This window comes from Panthera tigris, chromosome C1 (genome assembly GCF_018350195.1).
Source record: "Panthera tigris isolate Pti1 chromosome C1, P.tigris_Pti1_mat1.1, whole genome shotgun sequence".
NCBI classification, from domain to species: Eukaryota; Metazoa; Chordata; class Mammalia; order Carnivora; family Felidae; genus Panthera; species Panthera tigris.
In genome coordinates, this window is record NC_056667.1 from 123,121,529 (window position 1) to 123,142,911 (window position 21,383).

Here is a 21,383-nt window from a genome sequence, read left to right on the forward strand (position 1 = left end):
AGGAGTGTGTCAGTTTAGATTTGATATTTATTTATTTATTTATTTATTTATTTATTTATTTATTTATTTACTTACTTACTTACTTACTGCTTGTGAGATGGGGGAAGGAGGGAGCAAAATAAAAGCCACTGAAGAGTGATTGCTAAATACATGTCTGGCTTGAGATCAGCAGGAAATGTAATTACCTCTGGAACGTTTCTAAGTATACGTTTGCTTGCTTGGCACAATCAATGAGGTCGGCATACCTTAAAACGTATGTGTAATTTTGTTCCATTTCATGCCATGTGGGTACAATCCACGGTCCCAGTGTAGGCTGAATTTCTATCAACCTTGATAAAACTTACCATTCTTTAATTTCAAAGACCATTGATTTGGTTAACAAAGTAACATGGACTAAATTATCATTTTATGGCTAACTTTTATTTCATTGTTTAAATTCTGGCTAATGTACAAAAGACTGCTGCCACTGTGCATTTCTATTTGCATGAAAACATGCTTGACCAGCATTTCATGTGCAGGAAGCAAACGACCCTCCCTGTTTTGGGGGGGGACCCCTTGACACTGCCACCCTCTTTGCCAAGACCTTACCTGTTCAAAAGTTCCGTCATAAATGTATCTTTCGTTGAACATGTGACAGGGCTGGGTCTACTTCTTGGTTCAAACTTCGTTTGGTCATAGACGTCTTGTGGGGTCTTCAAAGTATTTTTGCTTTGTAAACTACTGTCTGGACTCTGTGCCAACCTAGTGTTCCTGGCAAGCTCATTTTCCATTTTACACTGCAGCTCAGGCTTCTTTTTCTCTTTTTTTCTCTCCGATTTTAGCTGTTTGTTTCTAAACCCCAAACCTTTTGCATCCTTTTTTTCCACTTTGGTTTTGGAGACATCCATTTTCTTGCTACTGAGAGCTGGAAGTCGACTCCTCCGAAAACCAAACCAGCTGGCTAAAGAAGGCCCCGGCTTTGGCTTCGCTTCCACAGAGGGGGACTTTGTTTGCACTTGGCCCTTTTCCACGTTTTCCTGAATGCACAACATGACCTTTTCTTCAATTGTGGGTGAGAGGGGGGCTTCGGGGCTCACAGCACCAGTCCTGGTTGTAGAAGTATCTGGACACATTCCAGAAGTTTCTAGCTTGGAGGTCCTGCTTGTTTCAAAACTGTGTGGACGCTCTGTCCTCCCCGGATTCTGCGGGGCTCGTGGGCAATCTGCTGGGGTGGGTGGGCATGTGTAGTGGTCACTGTTTGGTTCCTCAGGGACAGCCATGGTGGGACATCCTCCCTCTGCATAGCCCTGCTTGTCTTCCATTCCACAGGGGACAAGGAGCCCTTCAGATGTTGGAGGGACCCTCAAAGGCAACTTGCTTGGGCTCCCATGCTGGTTACTGGGGCTGCTGCCTGCACTCCCTAGGGAGGCTTGCCTGGTGGAGAGATGTCCCAGAGGCCTCCCCACACTGGGGAGACTGTCAGACATGGGAGCAGAAGGGGTCTTGTTGGGCGAGACTTCCGTGGAGGAGCTCTGTCGAGTGAGGGAGTTGCCTCTCTCAGCGGTGTTGGTAATAATCTGAGTTCGAACTTTGCCTGGCCCTTCCATGGGGGGAGTAGGGGGCTTGTCACCCGAGTGAGCACTGAAACTCTGGCTGCGGGCTTTGGCTCCATTCATGCCTAGAGCTGGTTTTAAGTGTGGCTTATTGGAGGAAAGGGATCTTTTCACAGCCCTGTTTTCTACCCCATCTTTTCCATCAGCCTCAAGGATGCTATTATCCAATGACTCTGGCATTGCCGTTTCCAGGGGAAGCCCTTCAGCCAAATTGCCTTGTGCCTGAAAACACAGTGGAGTCACAGTTCTTTCTCCCACTGTGGTCTCCATGCTCACTGGATTCCCAGCATCCTCTGGCTTAGCCTTGCTCACAGCCACAGAGCTTTTAGAGGCTTCATTCAGACTGTCTTTTTCATGTTTCCCTGGCACTGTAGAACTTTTCCTGAGCAATTGGGGAGATTTCATGAGGACTCTGAGCCCAACCGGGAGGCGAGTTTTCAGCCCTTTCTCATGAGCGCTTTGACAACCATGTGGGGTGTTATGGCTTTTGGAGGAGGGTGATGATGAGTGACTGTTACCCTGAGATGATGGTGATTCATTCGCCCCTAAGAAGGCAGGCTTGGGTGAGGTGGGGACACAGTCATTCATTTGTCCTTTTCTTCCTGGGGACACACTTTTGGGGGATGATATTTCCAGTGGCTCAGGGCCTGAAGGACAATTCTTGGGAGTCCGTAACCCTGTGTCTGCTTGTGTGATCCCAAGCGTTTGTTGAGGTGGGGTTCTGGGGACACCTCTCTTTGGAGAGACCTTTAGGGGCCCTGGGGCCATCACAGCAAATGAGCTGCTTGGGGTATGAGCGGAACATCTGGTTTGAATCACTCTTTCTGTGGAGGGCAGAGGGTGAGTGAAGATAGGCTTTTTGAAGGCCACAGAAGGTTTCTTCCCTGGCACTTCTGTCATGATCTGATTAGAAGAGATAATAGGAGCAGAGGATCCCTTCAGAGGTGGGGATTTGAATATGGTCCTTGCTGTTTCATTGGGGACCCTGGTGTCAGGCTTGGCAGATGAGGGTGGTGGCAAATAGTCATAACTGGGCCTGATGAGAAGGGAGCCTGACCTGTCTGGAGGGGGTGGGGGGGGAGGTGATTTCATCCCTGCCTCTGGCCCAGGGTCACAGTGTTTGTCCCTTGTCGGGGGTTCTCCATTGTCACCTGGCTCATTGAGGGGCCTTGGCAGTAACTGTGATGCTGGAATCTGACTCTTGGAGCACTGAACCCAATCCTTTCTGCTGGACATTTTGGAGCCATGAGGAAGTTGGCCAGGGTGTTTTGGAATGTGTGAATCTGGCTGCAAATCAAAAAGGGGTGCTGGGCCCTCAGTCTTCTTGAACCGTGAGAGCTTCCCAGGAGCTAAGGCTGGTGATTTTTCAAGAGACACTGGGCCCGATGAGGGCACTCTTGAGGAGAGTTCAGGCTCTATCATTTTTGATTTCTGAGGTGAAGACTTGCCCCTGGCAGGGATTTTTGTCAGACTTTGTTTTTGATAGATACCCATGGACACTGAAGACCTAGAATTACTCTGGCATGACACAGTGAGTGTTGGTTTGGCTGGTCTTGGTTGCTGAGTATTTTGTGTGACTGTCCTGGGGCTGAAAGAGTCAGTGGGTGCCACAGTAACATTATCTATGTCATCTTTTGGAATGTTTTTCTCAGTTTGCTCTTCAGGTCTGTTCAAGAAAGTGTAGTCTCTTGCTGCAGCTCCTGGCTGTAAATGAGCCATTCCCTGAGGTAAAATTTCAGTGTGTTCTGCCTTGGGTCCAGTAGGGGCCGAATTGATAGAAATTTCATTTCTGGTAACAGTGACAAAGCCAGTCTGGTGAGAGCTGAATTCAATGGGCTCGCCATCTTCCGCGTCAAATATGACGGTAATGCATTCTTCTGAAGAAGTCCTTTTTACAACCCTTTGCTGCTTAATGAAGCTAAATGTCTTTGGTCTACTCTCTAAGGGGATGGGCACTTGTTTTTCCTCCTCATCAGGAGACCCCAGTTGAGATTTTCCAAATCCCATAAGGATGTCCAGATTCTCCATGGATCTGTCAGTGTCAGCAGTCAGTGACAAGTCTGAATGGCTTTTCTCGTCACTGCTACCAATGTGCAATTCATCAAAGGCTTCATTGTCATCGGTGTCTGAAAGCTGTAGACTGAGAGCCACATGGCCCTGACCGCGTGGCTCCCTCTCTCTCTGTACTTGAGGCGCCTGCACACTTGGGCACAGCATCCTCTCCAAGGGGCAGTTGCTGGCACAACTGGTCCGATTCTCAGGGCTTTCCCTGGGGTAAACTGAGGACATACCTTCTGTAAAGTGTTTTCTATTCAGCTCCCAGCCAAATAGGCTGTCAGAAACACTGTGGGTTAATTTATGACTGTGCAGCCTGCAGCTCTGGTTTGGAGCTGCCTGGAGCAAGGCTAAGGAGGAAGAGTCCTCATCAGCATCATCATGGGAATCTGTGTCATAGACAAATGTCTCGTGAGGCTCCTTGCTGGGGCTCCTCGTGTCAGTTGGTTTGCAGGGGGGATACCCCTTGATGCTGCTACTCTTAATTCCTGGAGAATATATTCCTTCATTTGAGTTCATGCAATCTTTATAACCCCATTTTGTTATCACTGACGGGGGTTCAAGTAACACCTTTCGCTTCTGTAGCTTTCTTAGTCCTTCCAAAATGTGACTTTCCTTGATACGAGTGGGAGGTAGTTCATCTGTCGGACTAGCGAAGCCACTTGGGAGCGAAGAGTCAATACTTAGCCTTTTATCCCAGTTTTGTGATGATTTCTAGGAAAGAAAAGTACATGTCAGACATCATTGAATCACGTGGATCACAACTACAAAAAGGAAAAGTACGTGATTAGACTTCATTCTGGTGGTTCAGTATTCCTCTATAAATGCATACCTTAATTAATTAATGGTAATTAATCATTAACTATGTAGCAAATCTCTGCTTTGCCAGCTTCTGAGCTAAGTAGCCCATGATGTAATAAAGTAGTAGATAAGGACCCTGCCCTCAAGGAGCAAGCAAGCCAGCAGAGGAGAGGAGACTTGACACAAATAACCAGAAGTCAAGGGGGCAAACAAGGAGTATGAATGTAGTAGGAACTCCAGAAATTCAGAGAGAGGTCAAACCCCTGTTTGGAAAAGCCATGAGAGGCATATATGAAGATTTTTGGTGTGTGTGTGTGTGTGTGTGTGTGTGTGTGTGTGTCTGTGTTTCAAACCTCCCTAGCCCTAAACAAAGGATGAGTTTGCCTTGGCTGAAACCTAGGGGAAAGGATCTCCAGGTAGAAGAAGTGGGATGGCAAAGACCAAAATAGTGAAGATATGTTGAAGGTGCACTTAGGAAATAATCAGAAGAAAATATGACCTCATTGTACAGTATTTACAAGAGGTAGAGTGGGTAAATGGAAAAGCAAGTTGGTCCCTATATTAATGGTCCCTTCCATTCTAAAATTTGATAGTTCTGGGTCTTCATGACTTTCTTTGATAGAAGGGGAACATCTGTGAAACACATACGTACATCTAACAGTGGGACACTGGCTGCTAGAACCCTATAGTAATGATTTGCCTACTATGAAAGGTCAATTTTCTGTTCTTCATACCATCCCAAATAGTAGTGCTGATTTTGACTAAGAATGACACAGAAAAACCATTCTATCCTACACAGACCTTCATATTTCTCATAGTATTGCTAACCAGAAGTGGAGGGCAGAAGTAGAGAAGTAGCATTTACTGACCATCTGCTGTGTAGCAACCACTGGAACAGGGCTTTGAATTAATATTCAGAACAACACCATGAGGGAGACATTATCAATTCTGTTTTACTAGGGAGAAAACTGAGAGGCAGCATGGTTAGTCTGTTTAAGATTACACATTTAAGGAAGAGCTGGAACAAAGCTTTCAAAAGCTCTGATTTCCAGGGCTCTTCCTGGGACTCGGTTCCAAAGTAGCATTGCGGAGATTCGAACCCAGGCAGGCTGGCTCTCGAGCCTGCATACCCATTGGCAATGCTATGTGACTGGAGCCAAGTCTCTCTGTCCTCTTCTCTATATTGTCAATGTCATAATAGAGATCATACATAATCGTAGACAATCTTCACACCGCTCACACCCCTCTCTTGAATGGAAACTGCAGAGTTTTATCGCATACCAAGACTCAGGGAAATCGGTGGGATTTGGGCACTGACCTCAGTCTTTTTTTTTTTTTTTTAAGGTTATATGATTAAAGGTGAAGAACTTCTATGAGTGAATCTGGTGGTTTCAGACGTGTGCTCTGTGCCCACCTTGCCTAACAGTGCAACTTCTCTTGGCATCTCCATACCAGCTGCCCCCGCCCATAACTGACCACAAACCATGTGCAGAGGTTGAAAAAGTGTCAGAAACTTCACGTTGTAGCCTTGGCTTTTTAGTAATCTGTGAACATTTGTTTACATCTAAGACATTTCCATTAAAATTACTCTTGCTATCTACACCACATGGTGTTTATTTTTTTATCTGTTATTTGTTGATTGTTTTTAAGTCAAATTATATATTTTCTTTAGAAAACTCTCCAGTATCAGAAGTTGCTGTGGATAAATGCTATTTGGTGATGCCTCCCCTTTCCTCTCCTTTTCCTCTATGCCAATAAAACTTCTTTGGAAATCAGGAGAAATCCCATTAGTGAGTTTGGGTATTAGAGACCAACCAGTGGGAGGGCTGCCCCTCCTTGGGTTTCTAAGAAGCTCCATGATCCTGATAGTCACGTTCACAATAAGAAGAGAAGCCAGGCAAAAGTACCCCGCAAGAGCTTGAAAAAGGCAGATTTGTTAAACCCATAGAAGATGTGCTCAGCCGAGCTCACTCTGCCTCTTTAAAGCCTGGCTTCCTGAGGTTGGATTCATCCCAGGACCAGTGACCATAAACCTCCCAGGGCCCAGCTCTCTATCCTGTGGAAAACCAATTGAGGAATGTGGTTAATCTCACAGGATGGAGAGCTGGGCCCTGGGAGGTTTTATAGTATTCAGTAATTCAGTAATTTTTATATAGTAAATATATAGTATTCAGTAATTCAGTAATATTATAGTATTCAGTAACATGAGAAAAGTTTGGAACAATCTGGAAACTTGAAAAAAAAAAGCATGAATCTTCTATAGGAGAGATGAGGGAGGAGCTGGCATTTCCACAGGCAACTTCATGCTGTGCCTGGAAAACAGCTGCTCTGGGAGGCAGTGCAATTGGCTGAAGGATGCCGCTGATAACATAGGGGCCTAGGTTCCACGTCCATAGTCTTTTTCTATTTCTTGACTGGACAATGGTTTCACACAACTTTTTTTTTTTTTTTAATAACATTCTTGGTCTTAATGTAACCAGTCCATCCCAATAATTTGAATAATATTTCAAGCTTGGCTGATTCAACAGGGCCATGACAGCAGAATGGCAAAGAGTGAAAGTTCTGGAACCAACTAGTCAGCTCTGCCACTTACCAGCTATGAGATCTTTGGCTAGTTACTTAATTTCTCAGTAGCCCAATTGCCTCATCTGTACAATGGGGGAATAGGCAAACCTACTTAAATAGGCTCTTATGAGCACTGAATGAGCTAATACTTGTGAAATACTAAAAGAGCTGGGTGGCACATGGTAATTATTCATGAATTAGATCCAGATTCCTCCATGCAGAACAGCCTAATGCATCTCTTGCAGGCTTCCTTTCTGTTTCTATAGAAAAGAATATTAAAAAAAATAATTGTGAATTATCAAAGAGCCATTGGTCACATATTTATTATTATGCAAGTTATTATTGTAGTCATGTGAAAATTCATAATACATGAATTTATTATGTAAGTTAATACTAAATGAGTACTTGGTACGTGGTAAGAACTGTAGAAGTTTCTTAAATAATATAAATTTAAATGTCTTTATGGGCTGGGTCTAGTTTGCTAGGTCCTTGAAAACTGGGACTATGTGAGATGTGACAGGTGTGCTGGTACTCCAATCCATTCTGATTCAGGACCTTATGAAATCCACAGATGACAGTCACCTGAGTGTGTAAAAATTACATAAGAACCTAATTTCTCCTTTCTCAGGGAAGAGGTTTCCCTAAAAGATTAAGGGTTGCTCGAATTGTAAGAATTTCAGGAAAAAGAAAAGAAAAAAAGGCAAGCAAGGCAAAGGACAAAAAGACAAAGGCTCTGAGGGGGGAAGGGGGGGAAAGGGGGAGTGAAGAGAACAGAGCAAGGGCTCTGGAGCCAGTGACAACCACAAAGAGAGGGAACATTCCTGACCATCTTCCCAGTTTGTTAAGAGTCAGGCTCCAGCAGCCATTATTCAGAACTTTGAACATCTACTCAGAAGGAACAACTTTGATAATACACACATGCTGTATTAGGAGTCTGAGTCCAAGGGAATAAGCTCTAAATTCCACTTTGAAATTTTTTCTGAGTTCTTGTTCAGAGTATGACAAAGCTACTGCCTCACTATTATTTTCTGGCAGTTATGAAGCCCTCCTGGCTTCTATGCTTCCAAATCATAAATGGGAGTTTACGCATATGATAGGAAAATGACCTCTGAAACTTCTGATTCAGGGTTTCCATTGTTGTGTACTTTCTGCTTTTCTTCAATATGGGGAAAGGGCAGAAGTAGCTCTTCCACACCCTCTGCTTATGGCAGCCTGCACAGATGCTTGTTCGCTTGTGAGGGCCCACCTAGCAGATGGGAGGCATCCAGCAGCAGGAGTTACCTAACAACCTGGTGAAAAAACTCCCGGCATCTAAGTCAGCGCATGCCTGCCTCCAGTGGAGCCACAGTCCCTGTCATCTACCATGGTATTTTCTCCCTCTGCCATGCCACCCTCCAATTTATAGTCAATTAGTGCTTTATGAGGCTATAAAACTGAGTAAAGGAGGTCAATATAATACATGCCATGCTTGAGTAGTAAATTCCTACAAAGCTAATGATACTTTGAAAACTTTCGGCCATTTATTCTGAGATGATGTACCATCCTCCCTATCATCTGGGAAGAAAACAACATTCGCTTTGAGTTCTCAAGGGATGCTTAGTCGGGGTTGGCTTGGCCAGTGGCCTTGCTCACTGTCATTTGCAGTGGGCATTAGCAAGTCTTTCTGAGCATCCCAGCAATAGAGAGTGTCCATAAAACTAATTGGAAACATCTGAGTTGGCCTGAAACATCGTCACTTTCATTAGGCCAGGGCTCTGGGTTCCAACTTGATATGAATCTATGAGCTTGGTGGGCTCCAGCAAAGCACAGAAGGAAACTGTCTTCTTCCTCCCAACTCCCTCCCATGCTGTCCAAGTCATTTGGGTTAAATCATCCTTCCACCCCTCACTTGCTGTGGGACTTCTGGAAAGTAACTTAACATTTCTGAGCCAGCTTCCTCTCCCATATAATGGAGGAAATGAGATCTCCCCATATAATTCTGTGAGCAGTAAATGCACAGGTACTCAACAAATGGTCATTCTCTTCCCACCGTCCACCTTCCTGCCAGAAGAGGATTCTTTCCTGGCTCACTCTTATGCTAAATTGTCTCAAAAGGAGGCCTTACCCTTTTCCTGAGGTTCTTTCCATCATGCCATGTGTGGGAGGAGCCGCTGGAGTTCTCACTGCAGGTGCTCGAAAGAGACAGCTCACTGCTGCTGCAGCTGTTTCGAGGACAGAGATGACCAGGGATGACGATCCCCAAACCAGGGCATTTCAAAGCAGGGGCACCTGATTTTGCATTCGGCTGGCATTCCTAAAAAAGCAGGACAGCTCTGAGCTAAGGCTTTGCTTAGGGGACAGTAAATACCAACTTGACATCACAGTGAGGTAGAAGCAAATGTAGCCGAGTGCTTCGAAGGACAGCTTTTGGGGTCAAACAGCCTAGAGGTCCAAATCTTGGCTCTGCCTCTTGCTAATATACTAGAAGGAATTATTTAATCCCTCAGAGCTACATTTGTTCTTAAAGTGAATAATGATACTATTATCATTACTGCTTACCTTATAGAGTTACCACAAAGACCAAATGGGGTTCTAGATCAGAAGCATATCACACAGTACCTGGCCTAAGTAGGTACTTGATTATGACGAACTGCCATCACAATGGCAGAAATATCACAATGGTAGTTTCCCACTTTCTCCAGTCAGATGGGTCAAATAATCAGATCCATATCAAGCCATGACCAATGGCACAAAAGAATGAAGACAGAGTAGCATCTTTGGCTGTAGGGTTCAAGAGCATGACCACTACACTGGGAGTTTAGTGACCTGGATCTCAGGCTGCATGTTACCCCTGGCAGGAGACACTGAGTAAAGAAAGCATTTAACTCCCATGCACCTCAGGGTCTTCCTTTGTGTGTGTGTGTGTGGGGGGGGGTGGGGACAGTTCCACCAGATTGTTCTCCTGGCCCCACACACAGCATCATTCTGAGTCAGGAATCAAATACCGAGGAAGTCATGTCTAGTGGCACATCAAACTGAGGAATTAGGAGGTACTGTTGGAAAGGTTATGGAACTTTCCATATCATTTGGCCGTCTAAATGGTAAAGACTGCCACATCAACTAGATCTGGGTTCCATGCCGAAGACCCAGGTGGGGGCACAGGTGACAAAGTTGTAAACATCTAAGCACATCCTGACAGCCATATTCTTGGCCCCTAATTAACAGATGAAGCTCCATGAGCTGGACAAGCTAAATTAATTTAGCACCCTGATCACGAGAAGAAAGTCTCTCCATTACCGTCTCATTCCACTCTCCTATCTATATAAAGCTTTGTCTCAGAAGCTCTTTGATGGGGAACCATCTGTCTTTGTGTCATTCACAGAATGGCAAAGCCTCTTACTTATGCAATTTATTGACACTTTATGGGTGCCTTTATTACCTGAGTACTTATCACTGTTCTCCAAATGCAATTCCAGCTGACAGTGACTAAATCCCCACTGGAGGAAGGAAAGGCATGCTGTTCTGGGAGTACTCAGGGAACATGCTAACCCCCTGCATAAGTACAAAGGGTATATTTAATTTCCTCTCTAATCAATATCCATAACGCTTAATAAGGTTAGATTTTCAACATCAAGCATTGCCTGCTATCAATACTTCATTTTTGCTGCATAACAATCCCTTTAAGTGATCTAAATATGCCAAGAAATTTTACTATTCCATCCCCCACCCCCGAAATTTGGCTCTAAATAGCACTGAGAGGAGAAACTTGTCTTAAAATTCAGCATTCAGCAGTATCTGTTGATTTATGACCTTGTTACTGCTGCATGTAACTTACTTAAGGAGAGTTTATTATTTGCACCTTGACAGATGTCTACAACCAGTAGTGCTATTGCACAGGTTGCCTGACATCGACACTTGGGCCACTGCGTACATCTAGGACAAACTTTCAGAAGTAACACATTACACTCCCCTTCTACTCGTGCACTTTCCTATTTTCACCATCCCCAAACCTCTTTCATATTTTGTTGCTTGAGTAAGCAGGGTGGTGGTTTTATTTAGGACTGCCTCTGCTCTGGCAGACTGGTCTGTTCTCCAGAGGGAGATTGTGACTGTGTCCTGCGAGACCATCCAGATCTAAATTTTTCTTTTTTCTTTTCTTTTCTTTTTAATGTTTATTCATTTATTTTGAGAGAGAGAGATCTGGGAAGAGGCACAGAGAGAGGGAGAGAGAGAATCACAAGCAGGCTCTGCATTGACATTAAGTAGCCCAACATGGGGCTGGAACTCATGATTCATGAAATCATGACGAGCCGAAATCAAGAGTTGGACACTCAACCATCTGTGCCACCCAGGTGCCCCTGATATAAATTTTTCTAATGGCCCTTTTCACACTCTGCATGGCTTTCGGTTACCGTTTGTACTCTACCTTTTCTCGAAGCACCGAAACTTCCATGATTTCCCTGTCTTTCCCACCTATTCCTTCCTACTATACCTATCAAAATTCTATCCATTTTTACAGCTCAACTCCATTCCCAGGACACTTTTTACAAATAAGCATCCTTGCCCAGTTGTTTCCCATGTGTGTACCTCCTGTATGGATGCTGGATTAAGGTGACAGGAAATTTAACCTCAGAGCTACCAAAGGAAGGAATTGCTGCATCTGCCTTTGACCATGAACTTGAGATGAGCCGATGTGATGGAGCATACTTCAGGGAGGTGGAGAAAACCTATTACTGTCATGTAGAGGCCAGTGGGGTTGGGGGTGCTTAAGCAGAGAAGTATCTTCCAAGTCAGGCTTCCCATACTTCAGTGTGTACATGTATCATCTGGGATCTTGTTAAATGCAGATTCTGAGTAATTCTGAGGTGGAATCTGATGTGTAGTATTTTTGACAAGTTCCCGGGTGCTTCTATGCTGCTGTGCCAGGACTTTGAGTAGAGGGTCCCTAGGGGAAGGTATGAAAGAGGTCTACCCCTGATGTGGGTTGCTTGGTAGCAAGTTGTATTACCACACGGCCTGACCTGGACTTTGGAGCAGGATGAAGGGAATGGTCTGAGCCTACCCATGGACCAGTGCAGTGGGGAGAGAATATGAGTATGTGTGTAGGGGGGTGGGGGGGGGAATTTACAGGGTAATTCCTTAAAAGAAGAGGAAGGGTCAGTCCTCCATATCGGATATTCTCCCATATTTCCCCCACATTAGACAATCAATATTTGAAGGGACCTAGAATCAATATTTAATAAGGGACCTAGAATCTCTTACATCATGGCTGCAATGCGAGCTCCTTTTTCCTGAAGTCTCCTTCATCAGCACATGATTATCAAGCAGGATTATCTACTCCAGCGAATAACTAACTGCTGTGTGGTTGAGTGCTTGAACTCTAAGGCCATTTATTAGGTTTAAACTCTGGCCCTTCCACTTGCTAACTCCTTAACCTTGAGAAAGTTATTTAACCACTCCATGCCTCAGTTTCCTTATTTGTAAATGGAGATGATGAAAGTACATATCATACAAGATCACTGTGAAATCTGGACAGCCCCTGGCATACAGCAAAGCTTAGTAACATTTAGGTGTTCCTACTATTATTTTTTTTATATACATGTGTCTTGACTCTCAGACTAAATCACAAGTTCACAGTCTCCCTAAGAGACTCTACGTTATACTTTCTTGTGGTGCCAGTATTGTCTGACACCTTGCACACAGGAACTGGACTGAGCAACAGCCAAAAGTGTGGGTGCCCTTTGGTTCTGGGAATTATTGATATGAAGTTCGGAGACATATACTAGCAGATACTGCTCTTTGTTATCATTCCCCATCTTTGCCACGGTGTTCTGTGGCTGTGGCATAGTGCCGATTATGAAGAACAGAAGAGTGCTAAACGGCAGAAATCTTATTATTGCCCCAATACGGTTGGTGGGTACTGTGGTACATGAATTTTATGTATTGTGGGATTTCATCCTCACCACGATTCTCAGAAATAGAAAAGAAATATCATTATGCTCATTTCTCAGATGGGGAACTTGACGCACAGTGGCATTGCTGTCTTGCGTAAGGTTACCAAGCTAGTACAACATTCTGAAGTCAGGCCCACATCCTAGCCATTATTCTATGGCACCAAGTAAGGACCTTAACAATAAGCAGAAATCCTGGACATATACAGACCATAAAGTACCCAACAGGGAAGAGATCTAATTAGTAATAGATGATTATTATTAAAAAGATTTTTGGCTGAAAAAATGTATAGTGGTTTCCACTGTAACATTATCTTAATTATGTTGACTTCATTGGCAAAATACACCCCTTTTGCACTAGTCGAAATGTTTTTTTCTCATTGTGTATTTTAGATTACTACCTTGGGTGACTCATGCTTTAACATCCTTAGTGTGAGAAATACAAACAAAATCTGTAATTAAAAAAAAAAAAATAAGGAGAGAGGACTGTCTACCCTAGAGAAACCGGGACAACCTGAGGGGCCATAGGTGGGTGATTGCGAACTAGGGGAGATAAAACGGGCTGTGTAGGCATGGAGAGGAGGGATCCCCTTCTGCAGAGAGACAAAGGGAAGAGAAATTGTGGCTGGGGAAGCATAGGACTGTATCTGGACAACAGAAAAAACATCAGATCGGGAAGGAGAGGGATCCCATCTGTAACTGCAGGTTAGAGGATCTCTAACTGCAGATCCCATCTTTGGACTGGGGCTGGTTGCCCTGTTCATGTACCTGGTGAGGAGGGAGCCACCTCTGGGTTCGGTGGTAGATCAGGGGCATGGTCCGCAGCAGGAGAAACCGGTCCCCTCCCCTGAAGTGCTGTGGCACAGGACAAAACCAGCCAGGACCACATATCAGGAGGCGTTTCCCTAGTACCGGGGTGCACAGAGAGGGAGTTTAAATCCCAGCCAAGCACCAAGGCCACAGAGTCAGAGAAGTGAGACAGACAGCCTAGTCTGTGCCCGTGGCACAGTGAGGACGGCTTCAAAGGAGTGATTTGGGACACCAGGTTGTGGAGGAGACACTGGGGGGTTGCCATTTTTCTCCCACCACCACCAAGGCAGGGGTCTCAGGGAACTGACCTCGGGGCCCAGTGGAGGTGGGACCTGCCTACACCAAACCACGCCCCTCCAAGCCAGGTAACCGTGTATCTACTGGAGTGGGATAGATGTTGTGGAACCAGACACACCCCCTCCTCCAGACCAGTGCTTCTGCATTGCCTGGATTAATTCTAGGACAATTCTCACTATACAGATGTATTCTTCCTTCCATTTCTCCTTCTTATCTCTTCCCTCCTCTAGGCTGGTTACTATGGCTATTGGTTTGTTTAAATGGCCATATTTAATCCATTCTCTTGATACAGGTTCTTCTTTACATTCCTTTCTTTCTCTCTGGAATAATCAACCAGTACAGTTTCTCTGTCTGGGTAACTTTACCTTCGTTTCTTTTTCCCCTACCTCCTTATTTTCCTTTGTCTATCTTTGGATTAAGCCTTTTAGTTTCTCTGCCTGGTCATTGTTCATTTTTTCTTTTTCCCCGCCCCTGGCATTTCTGTCTTTGTGTGTGCTCTTCCATCAGCACCGCCTCCACCCTGTTCTTTACTTGTAGCTCATGTTTCTGGTTTTTTGCTTTTGGATTGTTTTTAGTTTTTTGATTTTGTTGGTTTGTTTTATTGGTTTGTGTGTCTGCATGTTTTTGTTTCCTGTTTGTCTGTCTGTTTTCCTTTCCAGGGCTACTTCAAGGAACAAATCTAAGTACATCTGGTAGAGGGTCCAAAACATCACTACAAGTAGGGAAATAAAATAACCAAAGTCACAACACCAGAGAGCAAGTAACACTCTCCAAAAAACACTTACTGAAGGGCCAGGCCCTGGACAGTGTATGACCCTCTTTAATATAGCAGTGCTCACAGGTGCAGAACACATAACAAGCTTTTAAAAATCAAAAGGACAGAAAACTAGCCAAAGTGATGAAACAGAAAAATTTTCCTCAAAAGAAATTCCAGGAAGAAATGACAGTTAAAGAATTGATCAAAAAAGATATAAGCAACATAACTGAACAAGAATTTAGAATAATAGTCATAAAATTAATTGCTGGGTTTGAAAAAAGCATAGAAGACAGCAGAGAATCTACTGCTGCAGATATCAAGGGATTAACAAATAGTCATGATGAATTAAAAAATGCTATAAATGAGGCGCAAAATAAAATGGAGGCAGCCACAGCATGGACTGAAGAGGCAGAGGGGAGAACAGGTGAATTAGAAGATAAAATTATGGGAAAAGAGGAAGCTGAGAAAAAGAGAGATAAAAAAAAAAATCCAGGATCATGAGGGGAGAATTAGAGAACCAAGTGATTCAATCAAATGGAACAATATCCATATCATAGGAATTCTAGAAGAAGCGGAAAGAGAGAAAGAGGCTGCAGGTGTGCTTGAACAAATCATAGCTGAGAACTTATCCAATCTGAGGAAGGAAACAGGCACTGAAATCCAAGAGGCACAGATAACTCCCTTCAGATATAACTTGCATTGATCTTCTGCACAACATATCATAGTGAAACTGGCAAAATACAAGGATAAAGAGAGAATTCTGAAAGCAGCTAGGGATAAACGGGGCTTAACACATAAGGGTAGACACATAAGGGTAGTAGCTAACCTATCTACTGAAACTTGGCAGGCCAGAAAGGAGTGGCAGGAAATTGTCAATGTGATGAACAGGAAAAATATGCAGCCAAGAATCCTTTATCCATCAAGCCTGTCATTCAGATTAGAAGGAGAGATCAAGGTTTTCCAAAACAAACAAAAACTGAAGGAATTCATCACCACTAAACCAACCCTATAAGAGATCCTAAGGGGGACTCTGTGAGTGAAATGTTGCAAGGACTAAAATGTACCAGAGACATCACTACAAGCATAACCTACAGATATAACAATGACTCTAAACCCATATCTTTCAATAATAACACCGAATGCAATGGACTAAATGCTCCAATCAAAACACATAGGGTATCAGAATGGGTAAAAAAAGCAAGACCCATCTATTTTCTGTCTACAAGAGATTCATTTTAGACCTGAGGACACCTTCAGATTGAAAGTGAGGGGATGGAGAACCATCTACCATGCTACTGGAAGTCAAAAGAAAGCTGGAGTAGCCATACTTATATCAGACAAACTAGACTATAAGTTAAAGGTTGTAACAAGAGGTGAAGAAGGGCTAATGCCCTAATTACAGGGTTTGTCCATCAGGAAGAGCTAACAATTATGTATGTCTATGCACCAAATTTGGAAACACCCAATTATATAAAACAATCACAAACATAAGCAATCTTATTGATAAGAATGTGGTAATTGCAGGGGACTTTAATATTCTACTTACAACAATGGACAGATAATCTAGACAGAGAATCAGTAAAGAAACAATGGCCCTGAATGATACATTGGACCAGATGGACTTGACAGATATACTTAGAACTCTACATCCCAAAGCAGCAGAATATACTTTCTTCTTGAGTGCACATGAAACATTCCCCAAGATAGATCACATACTGGGTCACAAAACAGCCCTCAATAAATAGAAAAGAATTGAGATCATACCATGCACACTTTCAGATCACAATGCTATGAAACTTGAAATCAATCACAGGAAAAAGTCTAGAAAACCTCCAAAAGCATGAGGTTAAAGAACATCCTACTAAAGAATGAATAGGTCAACCAGGCAATTAGAGAAGAAATTAAAAAATACATGGGACAAACGAAAATGAAAATACAACAAACTAAACCCTTTGGGATGCAGCAAAGGCAGTCTTAAGAGGAAAATAAATTGCAATCCAGGCCTATCTCAAGAAACAAGAAAAATCCCAAATACAAAGTCTAACAGCATACCTAAAGTAACTAGAAGCAGAACAGCAAAGATACCCCAAACCCAGCAGAAGAAGAGAAATAATAAAGATCAGAGCAGAAATAAACAATATAGAATCCAAAAAAACAGTAGAGATCAATGAAACCAAGAGTTGGTTTTTTGAAAAAATAAACAAAATTGATAAACCTCTAGTCAGGCTTCTCAAAAAGAAAAGAGAGAGGACCCAAATAGATAAAATCACTAATTAAAATGGATTTATTACAACCATTCCCTCAGAAATACAAGCAATTATCAAGGAATACTATGAAAAATTATATGCCAACAACTGGACAACCTTGAAGAAATGGACAAATTGCTAGACACCCACACACTACCAAAACTCAAACGGGAAGAAATAGAAAATTTAAACAGACCCATACTTAGTAAAGAAGCTGAATCAGTTATCAAAAATCTCCCAACAAATAAGAGTCTTGGACCACATGGCTTCCCTGGGGAATTCTACCAGACATTTAAAGCAGAGTTAATATCAATCCTTCTCAAGCTGTCCCAAAAATATAGACATGGAAGGAAAATTTCCAGACTCATTCTATAAAGCCAGCATTACTTTGATTCTAAAACCAAACAGATACCCAGCAACACAAAAGACTACAGGCTAATATCCCTAATGAATGTGGATGCAAAATTTCTCAACAAGATACTAGCAAATTGAATTCAACAGCATATAAAAAGAATTATTCACCATGATCAAGTGGGATTCATTCCTGGGCTGCAGGGTTGGTTCAATATTCACAAATCAATCAATGTGATACATCACACTAATAAAAGAAAAGAACCATATGAACCTGTCAATAATGCACATTTGACAAAATACAGCATCCTTTCTAAATAAAAACCCTCAAGAAAGTCGGGATAGAAGGAACATACTTAAACATCCTAAAAGCCATTTATGAAAAGCTCACAGATAATATCATCCTCAATGGGGAAAAACTGATAGCTTTCCCTCTGAGATCAGGAACACAACAGGGATGTCCACTCTCACCACTGTTGTTTAACATAGTGTTGGAAGTCCTAGCATCAGCAATCAGACAACAAAATGAAATAAAAGGCATCAAATTGGCAAAGAAGAAGTCAAACTTTTACTTTTCACAGATGACATGATACTCTACACGGAAAAACCTGACAGACTCCACCAAAAGTCTGCTAGCACTGATACATGAATTCAGCATAGTCGCAGGGTATAAAATCAATGTACAGAAATCAGTTGCATTTTTATACGCCAATAATGAAGCAGCAGAAAGAGAAATAAAGAAACTGATCTCATTCGCAATTGCACCAAAAACCATAAAATACTAGGAATAAACCTAACCAAAGATGTAAAAGATCTGTATGTTGAAAACCATAGAAATCTTATGAAAGAAACTGAAGAAGACACAAAGAAATGGAAAAACATTCCATGCTCATGGATTGGAAGAATAAATATTGTGTTAAAATGTCAATACTACCCAAAGCTACCTACACATTCAATCCAATCCCAATCAAAATTGCACCAGCATTCTTCTCAAAGCTAGAACAATCCTAAAATTTGTATGGAACCACAAAAGACCCCGAATAGCCAAAGTAATATTAAAGAAGAAGACCAAAGCAGGAGGCATCACAATCCCAGACTTTAGCTTCTACTCCAAAGCTGTAATCATCAAGACAGCATGCTATTGGCACAAAAACAGACATATAGACCAATGGGATAGAATAGACACTCCACAATTGGACCCACAAAAGTATGGCCAACTAATCTTTGACAAAGCAGGAAAGAATAGCCAATGGAAAAAAGACAGTCTCTTTAACAAATGGTGCTGGGAGAACTGGACAGCAACATGCAGAAGAATGAAACTGGACCACTTCCTTACACCATACACAAAAATAAACTCAAAATGGATGAAGGACCTGAATGTGAGACAGGAAACCATCAAAACCCTAGAGGAGAAACAGGAAAAAAAACTCTTTTACCTCAGCTGCAGGAATTCCTTAGTCGACACATCTCCAAAGGCAAGGAAATTAAAAGCAAAAATGAACTATTGGGATCTTATCAAGATAAAAGCCTTCAGTGCTGTAAAGGAAACAATCAACAAAACTAAAAGGCAACTGATAGAATGGGAAAAGATATTTGCAAATGACATATCAGATAAAGGGCTAGTATCCAAAGTCTAAAATAATTTACCAAAACTCCACACCTGAAAAAAAATCCGGTGAAGAAATAGGCGGAAGACATGAATAGACACTTTTCCAAAGCAGATATCCAGATGGCCAACAGACACATGAAAAGATACTCAATGTCACTCATCATCAGGGAAATACAAATCAAAACCACACTGAGATATCATCTCATGCTGGTCAGAGTGGCTAAAATGAACAAATCAGGAGACTATGATGCTACAGAGGATGTGAAGAAATGGATCCCTCTTGCACTGTTGGTGGGAATGCAAACTGGTGCAGCCACTCTGGAAAACAGTGTGGAGGTTCCTCAAATAATTAAAAATAGAACTACCCTATTACCCAGACATAGCACTGCTAGGAATTTACCCAAGGGATACAGGAATGCTGCTGCATAGGGGCACTTTTACCCCAATGTTTATAGCAGTGCTTTCAACAATAGCCAAATTATGGAAAGAGCCTAAATGTCCATCAACTGATGAATGGATAAAGAAGATGTCGTTTATATATACAATGGAATACTATTTGGCAATGAGAAAGAATGTAATCTAGTCATTTGCAGCAACATGGATGGAACTGGAGGGTATTATGCTAAGTGAAATAAATCAGGCAGAGAAAGACAGATACCATATGTTTTCACTCATATGTGGATCTTGATAAACTTAACAGAAGACCATGGGGGAGGGGAAGGGAAAAAAAAATGTTACAGAGAGGCAGGGAGGCAAACCATAAGAGACTCTTGGATACTGAGAACAAACTGAGGGTTGATGGTGGGTTGGGGAGAGGGGAAAGTGGGTGATGGGCATTGAGGAGGGCACTTGTTGGGATGAGCACTGGGTGTTGCATGGAAGCCCATTTGACAATAAATTATATTTTAAAAAACAAAAATGGATGAAAAAAAAAGGAGAGAGACAGAGTGAACGAAGGCAAGAGTTTCTTGGATATAAATTGCACACTTAAAAAATTCCTGACCTTAAGGCCATATTATAGATTGGAAGGCATTAATGTCTTCATGAATGTTTAAAGTGACAGAATTCCACTGAAATTTAATTCCAATCTAAATTGAGAATATTTACCTTTGATATAGAATATCCTATCTACATTGATAAAGTTATACAACAAAATCAAAAGCCAATTATCCACAAATGTTCATCTGTCACTGTTTTAAGCCTAACATTTTTCATTACATATTTATTTGGCTCTTGTATTTTTCAAGTTGCTTTCTTTATGTCAATGAGAGTTAAAAGCCATGCTGGTTAAAGTTTTGCCCAATAAGCACAAAGCTAACCCTAGCTAAAAAAAAATGTACAGCCCATGAATTTTTAAAAGTTCATACATAATATATCATAAAAGTAGGATGAATAATATAGGACATGGGCTTTAATAAAAAGCTCCTTGACCATTTCTCAGAGACTTTGAGATGTAATCAATACCCAAAAAGGTATCTTGGGGACAAAGTCAAGATTTATGATATTTTTGCCAAGAGTGACACTTTCTGCTTACTCTATCAGCTGGGGGACATAATATTGAATTTCAGAGAACACAAGAAAGGAAGGTATTTTTATCTGCCTGACAATGCTTCAAGGATGCGCTTTATGGTTCACTTGTGACATCATATTTGATGGAAGGAAAATAACCTGAACAAGCATTCTGAAGGCAAGAGGGAAACTCACATGAATCTCAACATCAGTTCGTGACTGCGTCAGACTTCGGCTTCTTTCCACGTCTGAGAGCAAATCTCCAGATGAAAGATCTAAGATGCGTGAGTGAAGTTTCTAGGTAAAAAGCAGAAATGTTGCACCGTGGTGATTTAATTGTTTGTTTCCAAATCCTGCCTTGGCCAGCTAAATCTCAAAGGAGTTGACATTTCTAGATTAGATAATACATGTCCTAACCCAAAACATTTATTCTAGTTTATGAGCAAGCCATATGTATGTATGTGAAAACTATAGCTTATAAATAGTAATCACACTCTCACTGTCTGTCAGTTGTGCTGGAAAGTATTAGTAGGAAAAAATAAGTAGGAGGAAAAATGTGAATCATCCAATACACTTACTGGCTAGTATGAAAAATAACTTTCGATATTCACATTAGAAAACAATCACCATGTTAACCTTATTATGTTGAATAGTGGTTAAAATCTGAGCAAATAATTATAAAAGTGACCTTATTTCTAAACAGCATTGATCTTGTAAAATCTTCCCTTGGATACATTTTAACTCAAAGTCATTAATGTCATCTGTTAGGAACAATTAATGTGAATAGAAAATAATTGCATCTGGGAGCTGGGGACGTGGAGGATTTTGCGCATTAATATTCACATGCTATTTGATTATATA

At 42.0% G+C, this 21,383-nt stretch overlaps 1 protein-coding gene across 1 annotated transcript in view; it reads right to left on the reverse strand.

Annotated features, from left to right (window-relative positions):
* Nucleotides 1-21,383, reverse strand: part of NCKAP5 (NCK associated protein 5) — a 676,395-nt gene that overhangs the window by 61,201 nt on the left and 593,811 nt on the right. Inside the window, exons 10-12 of the mRNA XM_042993887.1 lie at nucleotides 20,718-20,819; nucleotides 9,118-9,306; nucleotides 589-4,361 (exon numbers count right to left, since the gene is read on the reverse strand). Of these exons, the coding sequence (XP_042849821.1) occupies nucleotides 589-4,361; nucleotides 9,118-9,306; nucleotides 20,718-20,819 (4,064 nt within the window). The remainder of the gene's footprint in view (nucleotides 1-588; nucleotides 4,362-9,117; nucleotides 9,307-20,717; nucleotides 20,820-21,383) is intronic.